Consider the following 20,945-nt stretch of genomic DNA (forward strand, 5'->3'; position numbering starts at 1 on the left):
ACGTTGAAAAACGAAGGGGGGCGTAGCCGGATTGGCAAAATCGTCGGCGAACGATACAAACTTGCAAAGACGCCCCCACCAAAAGGCCAAAACCAAAACACAAAGCTCGAGCCCTAGAACCGCGATGGACTCAGGGGGCGGAGGAGGGGGGTCGCACAAGGCCGCGTCGGGCTCCGCGCCGTCGGCGGCCGCGGCGGCGGCGGCGCCGAACCCCACGGCGATGCTCTCGGCCCTGATGGGCAAGCGCGCCAAGCTCCAGGAGGAGGTCCGCTCCATCGAGCGGCAGGTTAGGTCTCCTCCAGCCCCTGCTGTCCCTCTTTCGGGAGGCCTCCTCTGTTTTTAGAATTTGCATCTCCTGCATTCCTTCCTTTGGGAGGCTTTCTGCCGCGTAAGATTTCAAATTCAGGTCCATGAAACATCTGCTAGTCTACGCATGAAAGCAACATGAATTCACCTTATTTAGTCAACCAGAACAATACAAGTCTGAAAGACAGACGTCTGAACCTATTGTGTCTGAAACCACAACGTGTTATTCCGTGGAGTGAATAGTTAGCGCAATTTGGGGGAAGTCCTATTGTGTCAAACTGAAGTTCCGTGATTGAATTAAATTTTGGATGCAGGGAGTTTGACAACAAATTTGCTGCTTCCATTATTTTAGCAAAAGATTATTGCTTACTTACTTCATTTGATCAACCAATTGCGGGTGTGAAAACTGATTTCTATGATGTCAATCATATGGAACAATCTGATGCTCAAAATAGCCGGTTAAAGGTTTTATAATTTTAATCAAGCCTCAGTGTTGCAGTTATTGCCCTGTCTGTAAGAAATAAATCATAGTAATAATACATCCACTTATACTATAGCCATAAGAACATTTTGAGCTATATTCTAGTATATTCTCTTATAAAGCTTTCTTAAGGTTCTAGAGTAGCAAAAAATGTCTGACCTTATATTCATAATGCTAAATCCTGTCATTTCATCCAAAATTACTGAACCATCGGAACAATTGGTCTAGTAGAATGGACAGTGTGTATAATCGAAAAAGTGACCAATGCATATTGGTTTTATTTCTAGTCTTTCAATACATTCCAGTGTTCATATACAAGTTAGACAAGTGCTACAAGTGGAGTAATAACCAGCGGTAGCATCCCGGTAATTTAATTACTATATTGTTTTTTGGCATCCCTAAAGTGTGTGCTATGATTTGTGCGCTGACACCAGTTCGTAACTTGCTGTAAATATTCCATGTGGCCGCGTCTGCTGTACATAACATGTTCATGTTAACGTTGGATGGTCAGATGAAATCAGCATCAGCAGCCACACATCCGCTCGACAGGTCGAGCAGAATCATTTTCCTGCTTAGACGGCACATTTCCTAGTAACGCCAATGTATACTTTTGCCAAAAGAGCTAGTCCTCTATATCTGTTGTCTCACTAGACAGGGAAACTCACAGATCGAATCAAGTAAAAAGATGCAAGACATTTGCACAAAAATCCTTGAGGTACCAAGTATTGCAGGCCTAACTCTTCACACGACTTCACACGAAGCCCCTCGTTCCAGCCCAAATGTAATCCCATCTCTCATGCATCAGCGAGGGTTGCTGGAGCGCGCCGCCAACCTCACCGAACCTCTCTGAGCCTCAGAACCACCAGATCTGGCCTTCCCGAGCCTCGCCGTTGGCTGTTCCGCCAGCCCCATGACGTGACACTGCCATATCCTGCCATGACGAGGTCTACCGCCGGCTTCTCGTGCACTGCTGTCACTTGTTCTTCCAAACGACCGTGAACGCCCCTATGCACGCAACCCCTTCGGCCGAATATGTCCGCTGCCCGAGTGTGACCCTTCGGTGGTTGCATCTTCCTTGATCCCCGTCCTAGATTCGTATCTAGGTGAAGTTTCTTGTTCTGATCTGGGGTGCGAGACTGAAGGTTCAGCAGGGTGGAAAATCGATTTTTAGTTCATGGGAGATCATGAATTGTTGGTATTTTTTGTTCATGTATTTTTATAGTGTTTGTTCATGATCTGGATGTTAGGATCGGGTTTTAAAATTCGAATGGTGGTTCGACTTTGCTGTTCATGATATTTGTACAGAACCTTATTCATAATCGTAAATGCTGTTATTTTTCAGTTTGTTAGTTATTTAACTTTGTATGGTGGAATTTTTGTATCCAACAAATTGCATGTGTTCATCTGTTCGTGTGCGCTGGGAAAACTCAGGCCTAGAAATATGTATGCATTCGTGGGAGAAAACCCATTCTGCAATTACTGTATGCATTCATGGCAGGAACCTCGTCTTCAGTACTTTCGGACTACCAAGTGCAGTTTGGACATGTCGGTGATGGCTGACGGTGGGTGGATCACATGCAGCATTATGAGATGATAGCAGGGGCTTTGCACAAAGTTATTAAGCCCTTCCGTTCTTGCTTAATCTGTACCTTGCCTTAAAAATCGAACGGTTGATATGGCTGGATTGCACGATCTCACGCCAAGTGCAGATCCTATACTAGTCTTACTCTATTTTATGGTGTCCTCTTTTTCTTTATTATTACTCCCTCCGTCCCAAAATAAGTGTCTCAACTTTGTACTAACTTTAGGGAGTACATTAGTAACTTCTTTTAGGTGCCAATCTATCTTATAACTGACGAGGAAAAACATCAGTTATCCATTGGCCATGTGCGTATAAGTCAATTTTTCTTACTGTCCACGCATGTCTTAGAAACCATTTTTGGCAATCTATAGCTTGTATTAATATCTACTATTATCCAACCAGGTTTATGATATGGAGACCACCTACCTACAAGAATCTAATCAGTTCGGAAGCGTGCTGAAGGGTTTTGAATCATTCTTGTCATCGTCAAAAAACACTGCTAAGTAAGAGACCTTTCTATTATTTATATTTGAATAAATCTGTCAACTGTTAGGGGGTCTTCTCTGTATGGAGAACGTCATTTGTCCATCCTTTTCTATTATCATGTTCTTTGATTACCATTTATATTTATCAGAACTCAGGTCTCAGATTTTGCTTAGAGTCTCTGTTTTATTATTACCATGAGCTATATTGATTGGGTTACGGTATCTGACCTGGCTTTGTATACCTACTATGCCACTGACCATACATAATAATTAGCTAACAATTGGGTCAATGATCAATAGTGCTAGATATACATCAGGGATGAATAACCCTGAAAAAATAAGTATGCCAGTGTTCTATGATATTATAGACTTAAGTCAGTTTCTTTCTTTGCTGCGTCAGTACTTTATATTGAACATAATCTTTTTCTGGTTGATGGCAACCGGTTGACTATGTGGAACTAGTTGTATGTCACTATTCTGCAGAAGCAATATGTATTTAGCATGCATTTATGTTTTATTTTTTCAAGCAATAGAGACACTAGATCTCACATAGATGGAATACTCATGATGGCATGTGCTTGACACGTTTCAGCCTCAAGCGGTCCAGGAAGTTTCAGGTTGATGAGAGACTATTCTCTCTGTCATCAGTTACTTCTCCAGCGGTATGAGCAATAGTGCCAGTACCACTGAAAAGCACTAGCCTTCCTACTTATTACTTCCTTTCCCTATTCAAATTAATGAATTCGCTGATGTTGAACGTTATTCTTCTATATAATTTCCAGGTTGAAGAGCAGCTGGCTGCACGAGATGGTAAGCTTTACTTGTTTCTGTTTTCTGTTGAAACCAGCAGCAGATAATAAACTGAATTGAATACTTGCGCCATCCTGGCAGAGGCAAGAGAATATGCAGGTCGTTCAAAGGGTGCAAGCACTCCAGCTAATGGCCAGTAAGTTTCAGATAGCTCTGCCTAAAAACTTTGGCCCGTGCAGTGATTAACAAAAGCAGTTTGCCTGTTTTTCTGATATCTCGTATATTCTTTCGGCAGAGGGAAACCAAAGAAGGGAGGGCGTCCTGGAGGGAGAGATGGCAAGAGAATACGTCCATCGAACGATCCAGACTTGGACGACGAAGATGACTACTAACCCTCGCATGTTTCAGGCATCTTTTAACTTTGTGGCTGCATCTAGTTCTGTCTTTATGTGTTGTTGCCTTTAGGCTTTAGCCATGTTCTCTTGCAAATCCAAACCAGCGCCGAGGAATCTCCTGTATTTTAGGCTCCCAGCTCATCTGCTTGCTTGGGCGTGCGTCTTCGCCTTTTTTTTTCTTCGTTTTGCCCTTTGTAACATATAAGGTAGCAGCAAGTTAATTAGACATGAAAAGTTGTGTGGACATCATTCTGTTTCTTGTAAACTAATAACTTGTTTTAAACTCTCATTGGCTGAGCGAATTAACTTGCCCTGGTTCTCGGTGATGACATCCCTGGTCTGGATCATTCTTTTTGTGGTGTGGATCAAGTTATTAATAAGGGTAAAAAGGATGGAGTCGATACACGCTTATAAAACATTGCAATGACAGGTTTTCTTTGACGTATACGTACATATTTTCAATTGCCGTGGCAGCATGGTTGTGTTGACGATTGTGTTTGAACTATTTTGTATATGTTCTATATTATGTTGGGATCTGAATTGTGTTCAAAATGGTGTTTTGGACAAATTGTTTCATTGTGTTTTTGAAGGAATTCATGATTTGGACATGCTGCTGGGTGACCCTGGAACTAAGTCCAGCATCAACGGAGTGTTATCCAGACCAGAGAGCGATTAGGCAGTCCAGCTAGTTCATGGGATTAAAGGCTTGCAGAAAAGGGAGTGCAGGCTCATGCCAATTTTGTTTTATTTCATCTGTAAAACAAAGACAAGCTAAAAACATACTCATAATCTGAGCAAATTAAAGACGCATGGTACATGGGCAGAACATAAATATATTCAGGGTTGACCCTCTGCATCCAGCCCAGCTTGCACACAGGTCAGCGGTCTAACTGCATAAACACCTTCAATCAAGCAAACTCATGCACTTGATGACAAACATTTGCATCTTGCGCCTGAGTCTGCTCAAGGGATTCCTCACTTGTACTGCCAGTAGTGTTGAGATGTTTGGAGATCCCGGTAGCAAAGAAGCAGCGCAAAAAACCGTGGTGGTGGTCTGGTAGCTTGGCAACTCCACGCAGAGTCTGCATCCTCATGTCAACGGCGAGCACCGTCGACATATCGGTGCCCTCCCTCGCAGAAATGTAGACGACATCATCATCATCATCGGCGACGCTCATGGTGGGGTAAGACATGCGCAGGCGTCGCAGGGAGGACAAGGTTCCCCCCTCCTTGTCTGTGCGCAGCCGCTTATAACGCATGGCGACGTCGGGAGGGATGTCGATTTCCGCCGAGCGGGCGGAGCATCGAGGCTGCCAGCCCTCCCACGAGGTGACCGGGACCGGCATGCTCCACGTGGTGGCCTTCCAGGGGCTAGGGATCAAGAAGTACATCGGGCATTCTTGCTGGCTCAGCCATTCATGATATGCCTTGTCCTCGGGCGTGAGCGGTTTGGCTTGGTAGATCTCCATCTCCACGTACTTGATGGTGTCCTTGCTCTGGTTGACGACGAGGCTGCGAGAGTAGTAGGGGCAGCCGTCGAGGTACACGTTCCGGTTGCCCTTGGAGGGCAATGGCAGCGGCATGTCGCGGAGCTTGGGGCTCTCCTCGAGCACGTCGCAGAGGACGATGCCTCGCCAGAGATCCACCCAGCCGACGGTGCCTTTGGCGCCGCCGAGCGTGATCACGCTGTTTGTATGGTGGTGGAAGAGCCCCGGCGACGAGGGAGGGGTCGTCGGGCACACCTTGTCCCTCAGCGGCTCCTCCACCTCAACGACCTTGGACGTCCAAGCCCCTTGCTCGCCGTCGGGCCCAGAGCGGTACAGGTGAAGCGTGAAGGTGAACTTGCCGAGGGTTTGGAGGGCGGCTACGGCGTAACTGCCGTCGCCGCAGCTCAGTATGGCCATCTCCCGGTCTTGAAATGCAAAGCGATGGGGAGCGGACGTCGGGAGCAGGTCCAGCCTTGGGCGTCGGGAGTGCGCCGTGTAGACGAAGTAGTCGCAAAACCTGACGCTGAACCTGGCCGACCGGTCGACGGGGACGCGGAGGAGGACGAGGTCGGCGTCCGCGGCGATGACCTGGGGCGCCAGGGGTAGGGACTTGGGTTCCGGGCACGCGGCGCAGTCGACGGAGAAGTACGAGAGGACTGGCGGACGGAGGGCGCAGAAGGTCACCGCGATGGGCAGGCCGGCGCTCGTCTTGGACGTGGCGGTGGTGGCGCTGCGGCTGGGGCCGACGTAGCCGAAGAGGTCGAGCAGGACGGTGCTTGGGGTGTCGTGGCCCTCGCGGCTCCCGAGGAAGGCCGCGCCGGCCATGGGGTCCGGTTCGACGGATCAATCTGATCGGGGAAGACCCACCCGGAGCTTCACTTGGATTTGGGATCTGGGGACGACGGGATTCCGGGGGGCAACGTGACGGGGGTTTTAGGGTCGGCTCATCCCATAAAAACAAGTTTTATGAACCAAAAAAAATAAAAACTCTTCTAATCACCAGACGGATCGCACCGTTTCGTCCACCGCCTCCCGACGCCTGCCCCCCGTGGCCGCCCAGAGCTCCTCTCCAGCCTTGTCTCTTTTTACCGATGTCCCTCCTCCACTCCTCTTCTTCCCCGTCGTCTCTTTCCTTTTCTTATCTCGTTCTTCACGCGGCTAAGAGGAGAGGAGACGGCCACCGGAGTGCTAGGTGCCAGCCGCGCAGGTGCTAGAAGCCGCCAGACTGCATCACCCGCCTCTGCGAGGCACGCCGCCGCCAGAGTCGCACCAGCTGTTCCACGTCGCCACCGTCCTGGAGGAGCAAGCTCAGTCGCAACCGGATACCGCCGCCGCAATGGTTCCTGCAACATGATTTATGTTGCAAATTTTTTGTTTGCAACATGATCTTTGTTGCAAAAAAGAAACTACAAAACAAGACCTTTGTTGTAAAGAAATCCGCAACGGTACTTATGTTGCAAAAACAAATCTGCAAAGACCTCCATTGCAATGGCGGAGGCGTCGCTCCACCGCTCAATGCGCTAGATGTGGCAGCTCGCGGTCCGGGCGGTCTTTTAAAAAGACCAGCCAGGGGACACAGATCTGCTGGGGGCTCCCAGCAGTGCTTTCCTGTCCACGTGAGTTCCCCCATGGAATATGGATCATGCCTTGCAGACGATTGTAGCCTTTATCAAAGTTATTCTTCTGCTCTTGACTCATCAAGCCCTGGATGGATGGCAGTTCTAGCCAATCACGGGACCGTCTCTTTGTCCAACTAGATAATTCCCCGCGGGGTGTTGTGGAAATTCATAACAATGTATAGAATCAATGTTCATATAGTGAAGAACGGTAGTTCACCCGCAAAAAGAAGAAGAGTAGTTAGACTCGCAATATGTGAGATATGAAAGATAAAAAAGGATAAGTGATTACATATAATTCAGAAGTTTTGCATGAACACTTGGTAGTTTAATTGTTAAAACATGTTAGAGAGTTAGACCACGCCATTCCTTCTCACAATTGATTTTGTTAATGCTTTGGTATTATGATGGGTGATCTTTGTAAAATCGATGGAAATATGTTGTTCCTTCTCTTACACAATCAATAGTTAGAACTGGATAATCATACAGATGTGGTTCTCCCATACTAGTATTTTCAACTTTGCAATTTCAGCAATATATGTAAGTTTCATGAATTCGGTGCATTCTTTTCTGTTGCGGGTCAATTAGGTGGTACCCTAGGGTAAAGTGTATTGCGGTTCATTCAGCACAGATGCAAAATTAGAAACATGTGCAGTGACAAAACTTAATAGAAGTATTTTTCAGTTCTCCATTCATCCCACTATTTGGAGGGCAGAGTGTTCAAGTTTTGAGAATTTTGATCAACGTGAATTACTTGTTAAGTTTATTTTAAGCACAAACCATAGAACAATTGCTCTATGGCAATTTTCTATTATACTGGGCAAAAATATGTACAAGGAAGTAAGACTAAAAGAAACAGGAAAAGTAGTCTATTCAATCCCTTCCCTAGATTACTTGTAAAGTTGCAACCACATATTAGGAAGATTCAAACTCTAGCTAGCAGCATAACTAACTCGATAATATTCTAGGGAAGGGAAGGGAGTAATAATTCTTGTTTCGTAAGAAATTTGTTAGGTAGTGGATGAATTTTGCCAAGCATCTAACACGCAATCTATTAAGTTTGGATAAACCAAAATTGTAGAACAGAATGCATCAATTGATATTTAAGGTACACCCCCTCCCCCTAAGAAGTTTCATCCATTTACATCAGTTAAAAGACTAATGCCCTAATTAATTAAAGGCTAGTTAGCCCCTCAAAAAATTTGGGTCTAGTTAATACGTGGAGATCAACCCCAAAATAATCACTCGGGTTCTCCCTAGAGCGGCTCACAATTGATAGCATCAACGTGAGGCGAATGACCCGACATTAATTTGCTTAATATGGAATCTTTATCCTTGCTCACACATTAGTTAATGTGAGAAGACACGTTTATCATTGCTTGTTGTTACTGACACAACACAAATACAGAAACATAAGAAAAATACCCTTCAATTGTTCACCTAACTGTAGTTATAAACATTGGCAAAAAAAGGATGGGTGTATAATAACACAACAAGATTTCTTCAAATGTTTCATCTAGCCTCTTAGTTGATTTCTTGGTTGTAATTGGTCTTTGCGCCAAAGTGTAGTTGGTATATGTATGAACAACCTAAGATTTACGATGTTTATGCATAAATACATGTGCTTTATATACACGATAATTATAAAAGGAATGGACATGGGTGAGGACTGGGCTATGTCCCAGGCTCCTGTTGCTGGTTATTTTGCCAATGTGATGGGATATGTTAGCTTTTACGACACTACTTTTGTTTACATTGCTCCCGTGTAAGAATGCATGTTGCATGTATAGTTCATATGTATTCTGTCATAAGGCGCATCAATGTCATTTGTTTTTTGCGCCAACGGTGTAATGAAAAAACTTAAGAGTTAAATGCAAGACAAATACATACGCAGTATGAAATAGTCATTTGCATATATTCCCTCTGTTTCTAAATATAAGACTTTTTAGATATTCCACTATGTACTACGTATGGATGTATATAGGAGTATTTAATCAAAAACTACCACAATTCACGGAACCGTGACGAAAAACTACCACTTTACGATTTTGTCCCGAAAACTACCACTTTTTTCCTAATCCGTGGCAAAAAACTACCAAGTCGCGAAATCGCTCGCTTAGCCCGTGCTAAGCACAAATCTGACCGCTTGGGCCCACCTGTCAGCATCAATCTTCTTCCTCCTCTCTCTCTCTCTCATTTCCACGAACACCTTAAGTGCACTCCGCCGCTCTGCCCCCGCCGGCCGGCGAGTCCCACCACCTGCGCTGCCCTCCGTCCTAGGATAATGAGGATCCAGCGTCCCACCACCTCCGCCACCATCCGCTCCCTCACCGCCGCGGGGAACCACGCCGCCGCCCTCCGAGCGCTCTCCTCCCTCTCGGCCTCCTCCGCCCAGCTCGACCACTTCGCGCTCCCGCCGGCCATCAAGTCCGCGGCCGCGCTCCGGGACGGCCGGGCCGCGCGCGCGCTCCACGCGGCCGCCCTCCGCCGCGCGCTCATCCACCGGCCCACCCCCGCCGTCGGCAACGCGCTCCTCACCGCCTACGCGCGTTGCGGCGACCTCGACGGGGCCCTCACGCTCTTCGCCGCCACGCCGCCGGAGCTCCGCGACGCCGTGTCCTACAACTCGCTCATCTCCGCGCTCTGCCTGTTCTGGCAGTGGGAGCGCGCGCTCGACGCCCTCCGCGGCATGCTCGCCGAGGCCCGCCACGACGTCAGCTCCTTCACCCTCGTCAGCGTGCTCCTCGCCTGCTCCCACCTCGCCGGCGACGACGGCCGCCGCCTCGGCCGCGAGGCCCACGCCTTCGCGCTCAAGCACGGCTTCCTCGACGAGGGCGGCAGCGCAGGTGGTGGGACTCGCCGGCCGGCGGGGGCAGAGCGGCGGAGTGCACTTAAGGTGTTCGTGGAAATGAGAGAGAGAGGAGGAAGAAGATTGATGCTGACAGGTGGGCCCAAGCGGTCAGATTTGTGCTTAGCACGGGCTAAGCGAGCGATTTCGCGACTTGATAGTTTTTTGCCACGGATTAGGAAAAAAGTGGTAGTTTTCGAGACAAAATCGTAAAGTGGTAGTTTTTCGTCACGGTTCCGTGAATTGTGGTAGTTTTTGGTTAAATACTCATGTATATAGACATATTTTAGAGTGTAGATTCACTCATTTTGCTCCGTATGTAGTTCATAGTGGAATCTCGAAAAGGTCTTATATTTAGGAACGGAGGGAGTGACACGGAAAAAATATCCTGCAAATAGTTGACCAAGCTCCTCGGTTGCATTTCGTTTTTACCTCTTTGTAAATTATTCATAAAACATGTTGTTCATACGTTGCTTAGCTTCTTCATTGCAATTGGTCTTTGCGTCAAGGACGCAAAGGGCCATCCAATGTGTGATAAGATCACCACTAATGAGAAGGGGTGACCATAAATTTAGGCCGAGGGCAACCAAACGCCATGTTTTTGCATGTTCACATCCATAACCCTCAAGCACAGTCAACCAAACATCATGTATCAGATGACTTCATAATGCAATACATGCATCCAAACTAAATGCTAAACATGGTTTATAGCATGTACTCCCTCCATTCTTAAATATATGTCTTTTTCGAGATTCCACTATGGACTACGTACGGAGCAAAATGAGTGAATCTACACTCTAAAATATGTCTATATACATCCATGTTTAGTCCATATTGAAATCCCTTAAAAAACTTATATTTAGAAATAGAGGAAGTACTACATCAACCAGGCCCTATGGGACCACAAATGCAAGGAGGCCAAAATGACTACAAACAACCAAACACACCCTTAATGTTTTTCTTTTACTTGCACACCCTTAATGTTGAATAGTTGGTGACCGTCGGCGTTGGTCCCTGAGTAAGTTTTCAAACACGATGCCGCCAGATCTATCAGTTTCAAGTGCTTGATCAATCACCTCCTTCAGCCCCAGAGCTCTCCAAACTTCTCTAGCTCTTGTGCATGTGAACACATTAGATGGCGGATATCCTCCGCACCCCTCTGGCAAGTAGCACACTATACAGAACAGGAATGTGTCGATTTGCTAGCACCGAAAAGCATGGTATGATCCCATGCAGAGCCTTCAAACCGAAAATTTTGATTTTACTCGGAACCTTGAGTTTCCAAAGGATTTCCCGGACATGATTGCTAGTGGAAGGACCATCATCTGAACCTTTGAGGCGCCCGACAAACTGATGCCTCCATTCAGTGTAGTATGATGACTAACCGAAAAATTATAAGATTCTGTGTTATGCCAAGCAACAAAATCATTAGTCATGTTTGCACTTAGTGGTATTCTCAGAATCCTTTGAACATCCACCGAGATGAAATTATCTCTGGTTATATCCCCATCCCAATTTCCCGTACAGTATGTTTGGATGTAGATATTCAGGTCTCGAATCGGTATTTGGCATTTGCCTAGCCCGAAAGCCGCTGTTTGGATGGTCGAGATATTCGCGCGTGGAATCGAACCTCAATATCGGACCAGCTTTTCCAACACTGAAGCGTCGCTCTGCGAATTCGCAGCCCCCACGCTCGGTTTTCCGCGGTATTCGGTCCACGCCTCCCACCGCACCTCACTTACCGCTTGGGCAGGCACCGAAAGCGAAAAGGAGACGGGACTCATGGCTGGAACGAGAACCCCGCCGTCCTCTCCAACTCCGGGCATCCCCTGCGGCTGCGTCCCTAACCCGCTGCCCTCTCCAACTTCGGCGGTGTGGGAGCTCCTGCTGCTCGACCCGTGCTTCGCCCATCTGAGGATCCTCCTCATCCTTGCACTGCTTGAGCCCCCGCTCGGCGAGTGCATCGGATGCCTCGACGACGTGCACGAGTACCTCGCCACCAGGACCGACCCATGATCCATGCAGCAGCGACTCGAGAAAGGTCATCTCCATGGACATCGGCGACTCTATGACCGACGTCTTCGAGGGCACTGTCTAGTTCATGTACGTTGCATAGGTGGGAGGACACTTGCGATGCCATGCCCCTGAGTTGCTCGGCAGAATGCCAAGTTGCCAACCCATTCAGCTCGGCGTGTTGTGACACTCGAACGACCCTGGCATGGAGGTGTGAGCACTCGGTGCGGATGGCAAGCAGGAGACACTCCTTCGTACGGTCGACGAGCCTGCTCAATGTGCCGCCGATGGCGCCGGCCAGGTTGCCGGGGACGTCGCCAAGCTCGTCCACGAACTGCAGGCGTACAGCTCGTCCCTGGCCTTCCAGTTGTCAGCGCTCCAACACCAGTACTGCATAGCAACGTGTACCTCCATTTGCTTCTTTTCCATCACGGCAACAGTAGTCAGTAACTATACCAATTACGCAACTAATGTAGTGCAAAAGTATATGCAACAGCATAAGTGCAAGTATAATACAATAGCTTGGTCTTGTTGCAGGTCTAGTAGTACTAGTAGTGGTCAGTTTAATCATGAATGTTATGAAAAGTGAGATATTCTCTTTGTCTATCCAGACAAGAATTGGAATTGTTGCCTCCCTTAAATTCCAGGTGCTAAATACATGAACATCCAAACACTATATTTGGCATTGAAGCTCAATATCAATGTCTTGAGATATTTGGCATTGGAGCCAATGCAATGCCAAGCCCTTCAATATCTACATCCAAACAAAGCGGTAGTGTATAGCACGAGCACGGTAGTAGCTTTTCCCCTCAAAGAAAAAAATGTGTTTCCTTTATTTATGTTTTGCTTGATTTTTTTTTTGAGACAACACACGAAGCTTTTTATTGATTCGTCACAATGTTTACAGGGACGAAAGAAAGATCTCCGGGATGGCCTAACCATACACGGCGGCCACCCCCGAGAGATAAAGCATGCTTCGCTAAGTTGTGAGCTTCATAATTTGAGCTCCTAAACTCATGGCTAAACCTACACATATCAAAAGTTGCAGAATGGCTTAATATTTTATGTTTTGCTTGATGCTTGAATCTTTCCTCCAGATGATATATGGGCCGTCACAAACCAAAGCGAATATAACCGAATGCTACCTGGCGAGGCCCAATACAAGCCCATCCAGCACTCTCGCTTGGAAAGCAAGAAAGAAGGTTACCGGAAAACTCGGGACCTCCTATCTGCCGCATTCTGCGGCAGACTGGCGGGGTTTCGCACAGGGTGCTCTTTCTCTGGGCCGGCCCACGCAGAAGCAGCCGGTGGTGAAAAAAACAACGCACAACAAGGACGCCTCACACAGGATTCGAACTCACGACCCGATGCTAGTAAAGACAATACATTACCACCCGAGCTGATCACCGCTTCTGTCAATAATGCAACGCTAAGTTTCTTAGCACCAGCAAAACCGACATATCAAAATATTTTCCATTTTCTCGAACATTCAAATAAAACTCTGAATACTTTCAAAAGAAATTCTGAACAATTTTCGTAATACACGAATAAGTATTGAAAAAATTGCCCAATTTTTGGATAGGTAACATAATTTAAAAACGGAAAGAATGTTTTAATTTGTGAACAAATTTTGAAAAGTGGGAACATTTTTTCAATCCCAATTTTTTTACAAACACGAACAATTTTTGAATATTTGCGAACAAATTTATAAAGAAGAACATTTTGGGATTTATAAACAAATGTCCGAAAAATGAACAATTGTAAAACAACATTTTGGAAAAAAAAGGACACATGTTTTGCACCTGTAAACAAAAATTGAAACTGTAAACAAAATTTATAAAAATGCGAACGTTATGATCATTATTGGAATTTGTGCACAAAAATTAAAAAGCAGAACATTTTTTGGAGTTATGAACATATTTTGAAAGGTGGACACTTTTTTAGAAATTCAGAACATATTTCGAAACAGGAATTTTTTTAAAGTTGATGAACATTTTATTAAAGGTGAACATTTTTACAAAATATGCGAACAATTGGTAAAAAAAATCATGATTTTTTTGGAACTTTTGAACAAAATTTTTAAAAAAGGAACTATTTTTTAACTTCCGAACATTTTTTGAAATTTCAAACAAATTTTAGAATCATGGAAAATAAAAATAGAAAGAATAAGCAAATAGAAAAATAAATACAAAACAAATAAAAAAGAAAAAGAGAAAAGGAAAGAGAAATACAAAAAACTTGAAACAGAAAAAACGAAAATGGAAAAAAAGAAAACAAAAAAAGGCAAATACGAACATTTTTTAAATCCCACAACATTTTGTTTAAAATGCGAACATTCTTTGAATTTATGAACAATTTGGAAAATGCGGCCATTTTTTTAAAAAAATAAGGTTTTTTGAAAGTGGGAACAAATTTTTTAAGGTTACGAACAATTTTTGAAACATGAACTTTTTTCAAAAAAAATTGAAAAATAAAAAAGAAACTAAAAAAGAAACCGAAAAGGAAAAAGAACATTTTTAGACCAAAGTTAGAAATAGGAAACAATTTTAAAAATTCCAAACAAATTTGAAAGTTGAACATTTTTTGAATACGTGAACAAAAGTTGAATACATGAAGAAAATATAAAACGAATATGTTCAGAAATTCATAAAGATTTTTTGAAAATTGCAAACAATTTTTGAAACGGAACCATTTTTTGAAACCACGAACATTTTTTTAAAAGTTTTCAAAATTTTGAACGAAAACATTCTGAACAATTTTGTTAACACATTTTTTTTTGAAAATTCTGAACATTTTTTGATAAATGCATACAGTTTTTGAATTTATGAACAAAATTTGAAAACACGAACATTTTTCAAATTTTGAACATTTTTGTAAAAGCTCGAACATTTTTTTGAGAGAGAAAACATAAACTTGAAAAACAAAAAAGAAAAAAAGAAAAGAAAAAGAAACTGAAATAGAAAAAGAAAGGAAAATAAAAAACCGGTTCAGGAACCTTCTAGAAGGTTCCCAAAACCGGAAAAAACCAGCTGGAAACCTCTAGAAGGTTCCCAAAACCGGGAGTGCTGGAACGGTTAAAACAGGCCGGCCCGTTGCGTCGCTGCTCGGTCGCTCGCTTGTGCGAAGCCCCGGCAGTTTGACGCAACGAGCGGCAAATAGGATATATGGGCCGTCACAAACCAAAGTGAATATAACCGAATGCTACCTGGCGAGGCCCAATACAAGCCCATCCAGCACTCTCGCTTGGAAAGCAAGAAAGAAGGTTACCGGAAAACTCCCCCATCGACGGGAGCTCTCTCCCATCCCGTCCTCCTCTCCTATTTCTCTCCAGTCGCCGCTTAGCCAAAACCCCCGAGAAAACCCTCGCGCCCCCCGCCCACCATGCGCCGCCTACTCCGGCCGGCGAAAGCGGCGGCCTCCGTAGCCGCCGGGGCCGCGGTATTGGCGTCGCTCGGCGAAGTCGCGTACGCGGATAGCATCTTCTCCTTCCGCCGCCAGCCCGCCGCTCCTCCTCCTCCTCCACCTCCAGATGCCCCCGCCCCCGCCGCCGCCTCTTCCGGCTCCAGCGGGTTCGACCCCGAGGCGCTGGAGCGCGGGGCCCGCGCGCTGCGGCAGATCAATGGCTCCCGGTACGCCAAGCTGGTAAGCTGCTCGCGCTCTTGCCCTTATTACCCGGATTATTGCCCGTTCTGACGCCCCCTGCTGTTGTTGGGCTTGGCCGCAGCTGTTTGGGCTGATGCAGAGCCAGGAGGAGACGCGCCTCGCGGAGATGGCTGCGGAGAAGGTCCACCACGATATCTACTGGAAAGTCAAGGAAATCGTGAGTTGTTCGCGGCTTTTCCCCTTTTAATGCGAAAATTGCTCGATGTCACGCGATTCCAATGCTAGACCACTCGAATTTGTTTTACCTAATCCGCCTTTTGAGCATTCTCTTTCTGTAGTGTTTGAGTTCACGACTTCTTTGAAATGAAGAACCATTAATTTGCTTAGAAAGCTTCCTGCAACAACAACAAGACCTGCTTAAGAAAGCAGAGCTGTTAACATTCTAGTCTGGAATAAAAAATCTAGGATCTCACCATTCAAGTGGTATACGTCATAATTCATAGCAAATCACATCATCGATCTTCATGAATAGCAAGGACTCACCGATTTGTAACTTCATGCCAATTAAAACTGGAACAGATGCGTTATGTGGGATAAAATTTCATCTGTGCGTCTCACTATGTTGATGCATTGAGCCGTTGTACATGGCTGCTGCCAATACACTCATATTTTTTGTGTCGGCCCCTTATCTGACAGGAGGCGAAGCGGAAAATGGGTGAAGAATATAGAGAAAATTTGAAACAGCAATCACAAATTGAGGCACAAAGGTTACGCTACGAGGATGAGTTAGCTAAGAAAAGCAAACAGGTATTGAATCTTCTACCCTCTAACTACCTTTGTTAATGTTTATATCTATGTTAAGTTGGTGCTATTTCCTGTGGTGCATTGGGTTTATAAGGAGAACATCAACACATGATTTAATCAAGCACCTATGTTGACAGGAAGAGCGTGAAGCTGAAAGACGACGGGACGCTGAACTTGTAAGGATGCAAGAGATTGGTGCCTTAAAAAGAGAACAAGCTAGGCGTGCCACAGAACAGAAGATTTTAGAGCAAGAGCTACAGACTCTGAAAGAAAGGGCCAAAAATGATCGCGAGACAAACAAAGAGAATGCTATTTCTAATGCTAAAGCTAAAGCTCATGAAGCAAAGCTGACAGAAGATTACGAAAGAAGAATGCTTGTGGAACTCATGAATGGCGAAAAAGAGAAGTGGCTTGCTGCAATAAACACCACCTTTCAACATATAGAAGGTTTATATACTCTGCTATTCTGCTTAAATAGTGTCATGTTTCTACATTGTACCATGTCTTCCTTCCTAATTTCACATTAAAACAGCTGGATGGTCTGTTTTCGGCGGAGACCTTTCTTATTTGTGCTTTAGATTTGAGATATGGATATGGATTTCGATTTTTTAAATAAATAAAAAATCATGATTAGTTCCGGTTTTGCTCTAATTTTAATACCAGTTTCTCATGTGGAAGTGCAGGTGGGTTAAGAACATTATTGACTGATAGGAGTAAGTTAGTAATGGGTATTGGAGGAGTCACTGCACTAGCTGCTGGAGTTTATACTACTAGGTTTGTCTGGCGATCATATCATTTTTGTTGTCACAAACAATGATATGGACATATGATGGTTCTATTTGATTTTCATTCAGGGAAGGAGCCAGGGTTACATGGGGTTACGTCAATAGAATTTTGGGTCAGCCTTCACTGATTCGTGAATCATCAATGCGAAAGTTTCCATTGCCAGGTCTTAAGGCTCTTAAACCTAGCTCTGCATCTCTGTCGGGAGGTGCGGCCTTTGAGAATGTTATTCTTCACCCTTCACTTAAACGGAGGATTGAACATCTTGCACGAGCAACTGCAAATACGAAATCTCATGATGCACCATTCCGCAATATGTTGTTCTATGGACATCCTGGGACTGGCAAGACTTTAGTAGCCAGGGAAATGGCTCGCAAATCTGTAAGTTGATACATTTAATTTCTCACACTATCAATAGGGGGTTGTTTGTTGCCAATGCTCTTTTTTGGTGGGACTGTTGAGTATATTCAGAATCTGACCGAGTGTAACTTGATTGTAAATTTAGATTTAACTAAAATGTGTTACCAAAGAAATCCTGGCCATTCAACTTCAGCTATATGTCAGTTTTATTTATTTATTGTGAAGACATGTTTTCAGATTGAACCTGTGTCTGGGCTTGCAAGGCTCATTTGCTTTGTCTTAAGTCAAATCTTTTTAAATTTGAACAAGAAAAACATCAACATCTACAGTACCAAATCAGTACCACTAGATAGTATATTTCCATATGTATTTATATGAACTTGTGGCTGTTAATACTTTTTTCGGTAAATTTGTACAAGTTTGACTCAAGAAAAAACAAATGAGCCTTGTAAACCTGGACGTAGTATGCAGCAACCATACTGCTCATGCTTTCATTTTCGTATTGAATTTTTAAGTTCAAAAGAGTGAAATCGATGAAGTTCCCTTTTCTAACGCTAGGGGCTGTTATAACTTTACTAGTGGGATACTTCTGTTTTGTAGGGAGATTTGTAGGAATTCCTTTTCACATTGAAGATATTTATGCTCACACTGTTGTACCCTTCACAGGGCCTTGATTATGCAATGATGACAGGAGGAGATGTTGCACCATTAGGATCAGAGGCTGTTACGAAGATCCATGAAATCTTCGACTGGGCTAAGAAGTCCCAAAAAGGCATGCTTCTTTTCATTGATGAGGCTGATGCATTCTTGTGCGAGTAAGTTTACAACTCAATCACTTTCTGACTACTTGTAATTATCTATAATATGAATAACAATTAGTAAATTCATCAAATCTAAACCTTTTATTGAGGTGTATAATTATGTTGCCCAAAAGTGATTCCAAACTCTGTTTATCAGGTTTTTTAGCTACTAGGTCTAACCAAACTTTATATTGGGGTGTGTGTGTGGGTGGGTGGGTGGGGGGGGGGGGTAATATATACGCATCAATTTCGTTAATCTATTTGTTTGTTTTTCCTTCTAATTCACTAGGCGTAACAGTACACATATGAGTGAAGCTCAGAGGAGTGCTCTCAATGCACTATTATTTCGAACTGGTGACCAATCAAGGGACATTGTTCTTGTCCTTGCAACTAACCGACCGGGTGATCTTGATGCTGCTATTACTGACCGAATTGATGAAGTTATCGAGTTTCCCCTACCTGGGGAAGAGGAGCGGTTTCTGCTGCTCAAGTTATACTTGAACAACTACATGCTCAAGGACGATGACAAGAGTTCTCCTTGGAGCACACTGCTGAAGAAGCAGCCGAAGAAGATACATGTACGGGACATAAGTGATGATCTCCTCAGGGACGCTGCGCGCAAGATTGATGGCTTCTCCGGCAGAGAGATTGCGAAGCTGATGGCCAGTGTGCAGGCTGCTGTATACGGGAGTCCTGACTGCATATTGAATCCGCAGCTGTTCAGCGAGGTGGTTGAATACAAGATCGCCGAGCATCAGCAGCGCATGAAGCTTGCTTCCGAGGCTGCAGCTTGAGCGGTGTTGTAGATTTACCTGGAGGTGGCATTATTCCGGATTGATTGAGGCATGGCACTGAGATATAATCTCCTCCCACCTACTTCTGATAGCAGCCATGGTTTCGAATTACAGTAGAGACAGAAAATCTTGTGTGTCACGGGTTGGTTCTGTCAATTTTGTTGGATGTGTGCTTGCCTGTGGCGAATTTAGGTAGAGTATGTCCTTCAGGCTTTCTAACAGGATCTGAGATATAGCCTCGTCTAGGTTTCTTACCTGTTCAGTCGGCCTTCGTAATAATCTGTAAGCTTGTTTTACACACACTATTAAAGACGAGGGGATAATATTTCGGTGCTAATTGTTAAAATTGTGCAGTTGAACTGCCACGCTGTTTCTGTGTGGGTTGGATTCCGTTCTCTTCTCTGGGGTTTATCTTGTTTTGAAGGTGTCTCCAGTTCACTAGTTTCTTTCATCAGAAATTCAGAAACTCAATGCCGTTCATGCCAACTCAGTGTACCCAGAGTTCTCCTGCTCAAGATTTACAGCGGGTAAACCTGTGTGCCATATCAACATGTAATTGTGTCTGAAGCGACTGTATGGGGCTGAGAAGGAAATGAAAGCTACGGGGAGGTGTACAGAAGACACGAGAGTGCCACCGGAGCATGGTCCCCCAGCATCAGCATCAATGATGTTCACATAATAAATGATGTGGTTTCCGTTTCCGGTCTCACCTCCCCACCTCTAGGGGTGGTACGTACCCCCATTGTTCTTCTCCTCTAGCAACAGCACAGCACACTAGAACTAGTCTTGTGTAAATCTCATCTGTAACCCACCATCAAGGCTGAACTATAGCCAAGTACAGGGCGCCTGTAGATCTCGGGGTGGTATTGAAGTTCCACCAGTCACTGTCATGGCGCAAGGCACGACCTGCTTAACCTCTCGCTACGATACCATGCCACCATATTAATTTTCTGTAGGTTCCAGAACCGCATCACCAAGCGTTCGTGCAGGAATTCAACTCGTGACCAATCATTTTCCCTTCCAAAATACGCTTTTCTTCTTCTTCTGAAATGTCCAAAGGACGCTTGGAAAACACAAGAAACTGCCCTTTCATCAGGACTATGGGGGAGGCAGATGTACAACCCGTGTATCATCATCATGCTGGCGACCGCACCCACAAAACAAAGCAAAAAACAAACCACGGGATGAAATGTCATTGCCAAAATCGCACCAGATTGCAGGGCTGGATGGGCTTCGGATGCAAGCCTTGAATTTGCCGACAATGTACATATCATCATTCACTTTGCGCTGCCATCCACCCAACACACACACACACTCAAAACGCAGGCCGGTCCGGTCTCGTTTCTCTTTGATCAGCTTCTGACACACACAGTCCACTCTCACATGCGCCTGCTGCTCGCTGCCTTCTGGCCAAAGTCCAACAACTTGACACCACCACCACCACCACCACCACCGGAAATCAGAGAGGGAGAAAAAACAAAGAAAAAAAAACACAAGAGCTTTGGCAGGAGGCCATCCATGGAAGCAGCAGCAGCAGCAGCTCAAACAAAATTGCCCCCCGGAAAGGCTGCCAAGACAACTTAGGAAAGGGGGTTAACGGCGGCCCCCACCCAATCAAGGCAGAAAGCTAGGGCAGGAGCTTAGAAGCCCTCCTGTAATGACCCCCTCCTTAATTGTACTTTGCACACCAAATGACAAACCCCCACGCCTAAGTACATTCCAAGCAAGCAAGCAAGCAAAGGGCCCCTCCCTCACCCCAATGCATGCAGCAGCGACGCACACACCACAACACAACACAATGCCCCTCTGCCAAAGGGAATCCAACAAGCCCGAAAAGC

The 20,945-nt window shown here is 45.1% G+C and overlaps 2 protein-coding genes across 2 annotated transcripts; both read left to right on the forward strand.

The window, feature by feature from the left end:
* The first annotated feature begins 69 nt into the window (after positions 1-69).
* On the forward strand, positions 70-4,328 carry LOC119324280 (chromatin modification-related protein MEAF6-like). Its single transcript, XM_037598046.1, has 6 exons — positions 70-286; positions 2,772-2,872; positions 3,447-3,516; positions 3,637-3,664; positions 3,746-3,800; positions 3,900-4,328. Exons 1-6 carry the CDS (start codon positions 125-127, stop codon positions 3,994-3,996), a joined length of 513 nt encoding a protein of 170 aa, XP_037453943.1. The 5' UTR covers positions 70-124; the 3' UTR covers positions 3,997-4,328.
* Positions 4,329-15,265: 10,937 nt separating this feature from the next.
* Positions 15,266-19,479, forward strand: LOC119323198 (ATPase family AAA domain-containing protein 3C-like). The gene is made up of 8 exons (XM_037596793.1): positions 15,266-15,605; positions 15,688-15,783; positions 16,263-16,373; positions 16,508-16,817; positions 17,054-17,144; positions 17,225-17,534; positions 18,180-18,328; positions 18,603-19,479. The coding sequence occupies exons 1-8, from the start codon at positions 15,345-15,347 to the stop codon at positions 19,105-19,107; spliced, it is 1,833 nt and encodes a 610-aa protein (XP_037452690.1). The 5' UTR covers positions 15,266-15,344; the 3' UTR covers positions 19,108-19,479.
* The last annotated feature ends 1,466 nt before the right edge of the window (positions 19,480-20,945 follow it).

The sequence above is a fragment of the Triticum dicoccoides genome, chromosome 6B (genome assembly GCF_002162155.2).
Source record: "Triticum dicoccoides isolate Atlit2015 ecotype Zavitan chromosome 6B, WEW_v2.0, whole genome shotgun sequence".
In the NCBI taxonomy this organism is placed as follows: domain Eukaryota; kingdom Viridiplantae; phylum Streptophyta; class Magnoliopsida; order Poales; family Poaceae; genus Triticum; species Triticum dicoccoides.

Coding starts and splice junctions, on each gene's coding strand:
- LOC119323198 (XM_037596793.1), top strand. CDS start 15,345: ATGCGCCGCCTACTCCGGCCGGCGAAAGCGGCGGCCTCCGTAGCCGCC. Junction 15,784..16,262: donor ACTGGAAAGTCAAGGAAATC/GTGAGTTGTTCG, acceptor CTTATCTGACAG/GAGGCGAAGCGGAAAATGGG. Junction 18,329..18,602: donor GCTGATGCATTCTTGTGCGA/GTAAGTTTACAA, acceptor CTAATTCACTAG/GCGTAACAGTACACATATGA.
- LOC119324280 (XM_037598046.1), top strand. CDS start 125: ATGGACTCAGGGGGCGGAGGAGGGGGGTCGCACAAGGCCGCGTCGGGC. Junction 287..2,771: donor TCCGCTCCATCGAGCGGCAG/GTTAGGTCTCCT, acceptor TTATCCAACCAG/GTTTATGATATGGAGACCAC. Junction 3,665..3,745: donor GCAGCTGGCTGCACGAGATG/GTAAGCTTTACT, acceptor CCATCCTGGCAG/AGGCAAGAGAATATGCAGGT.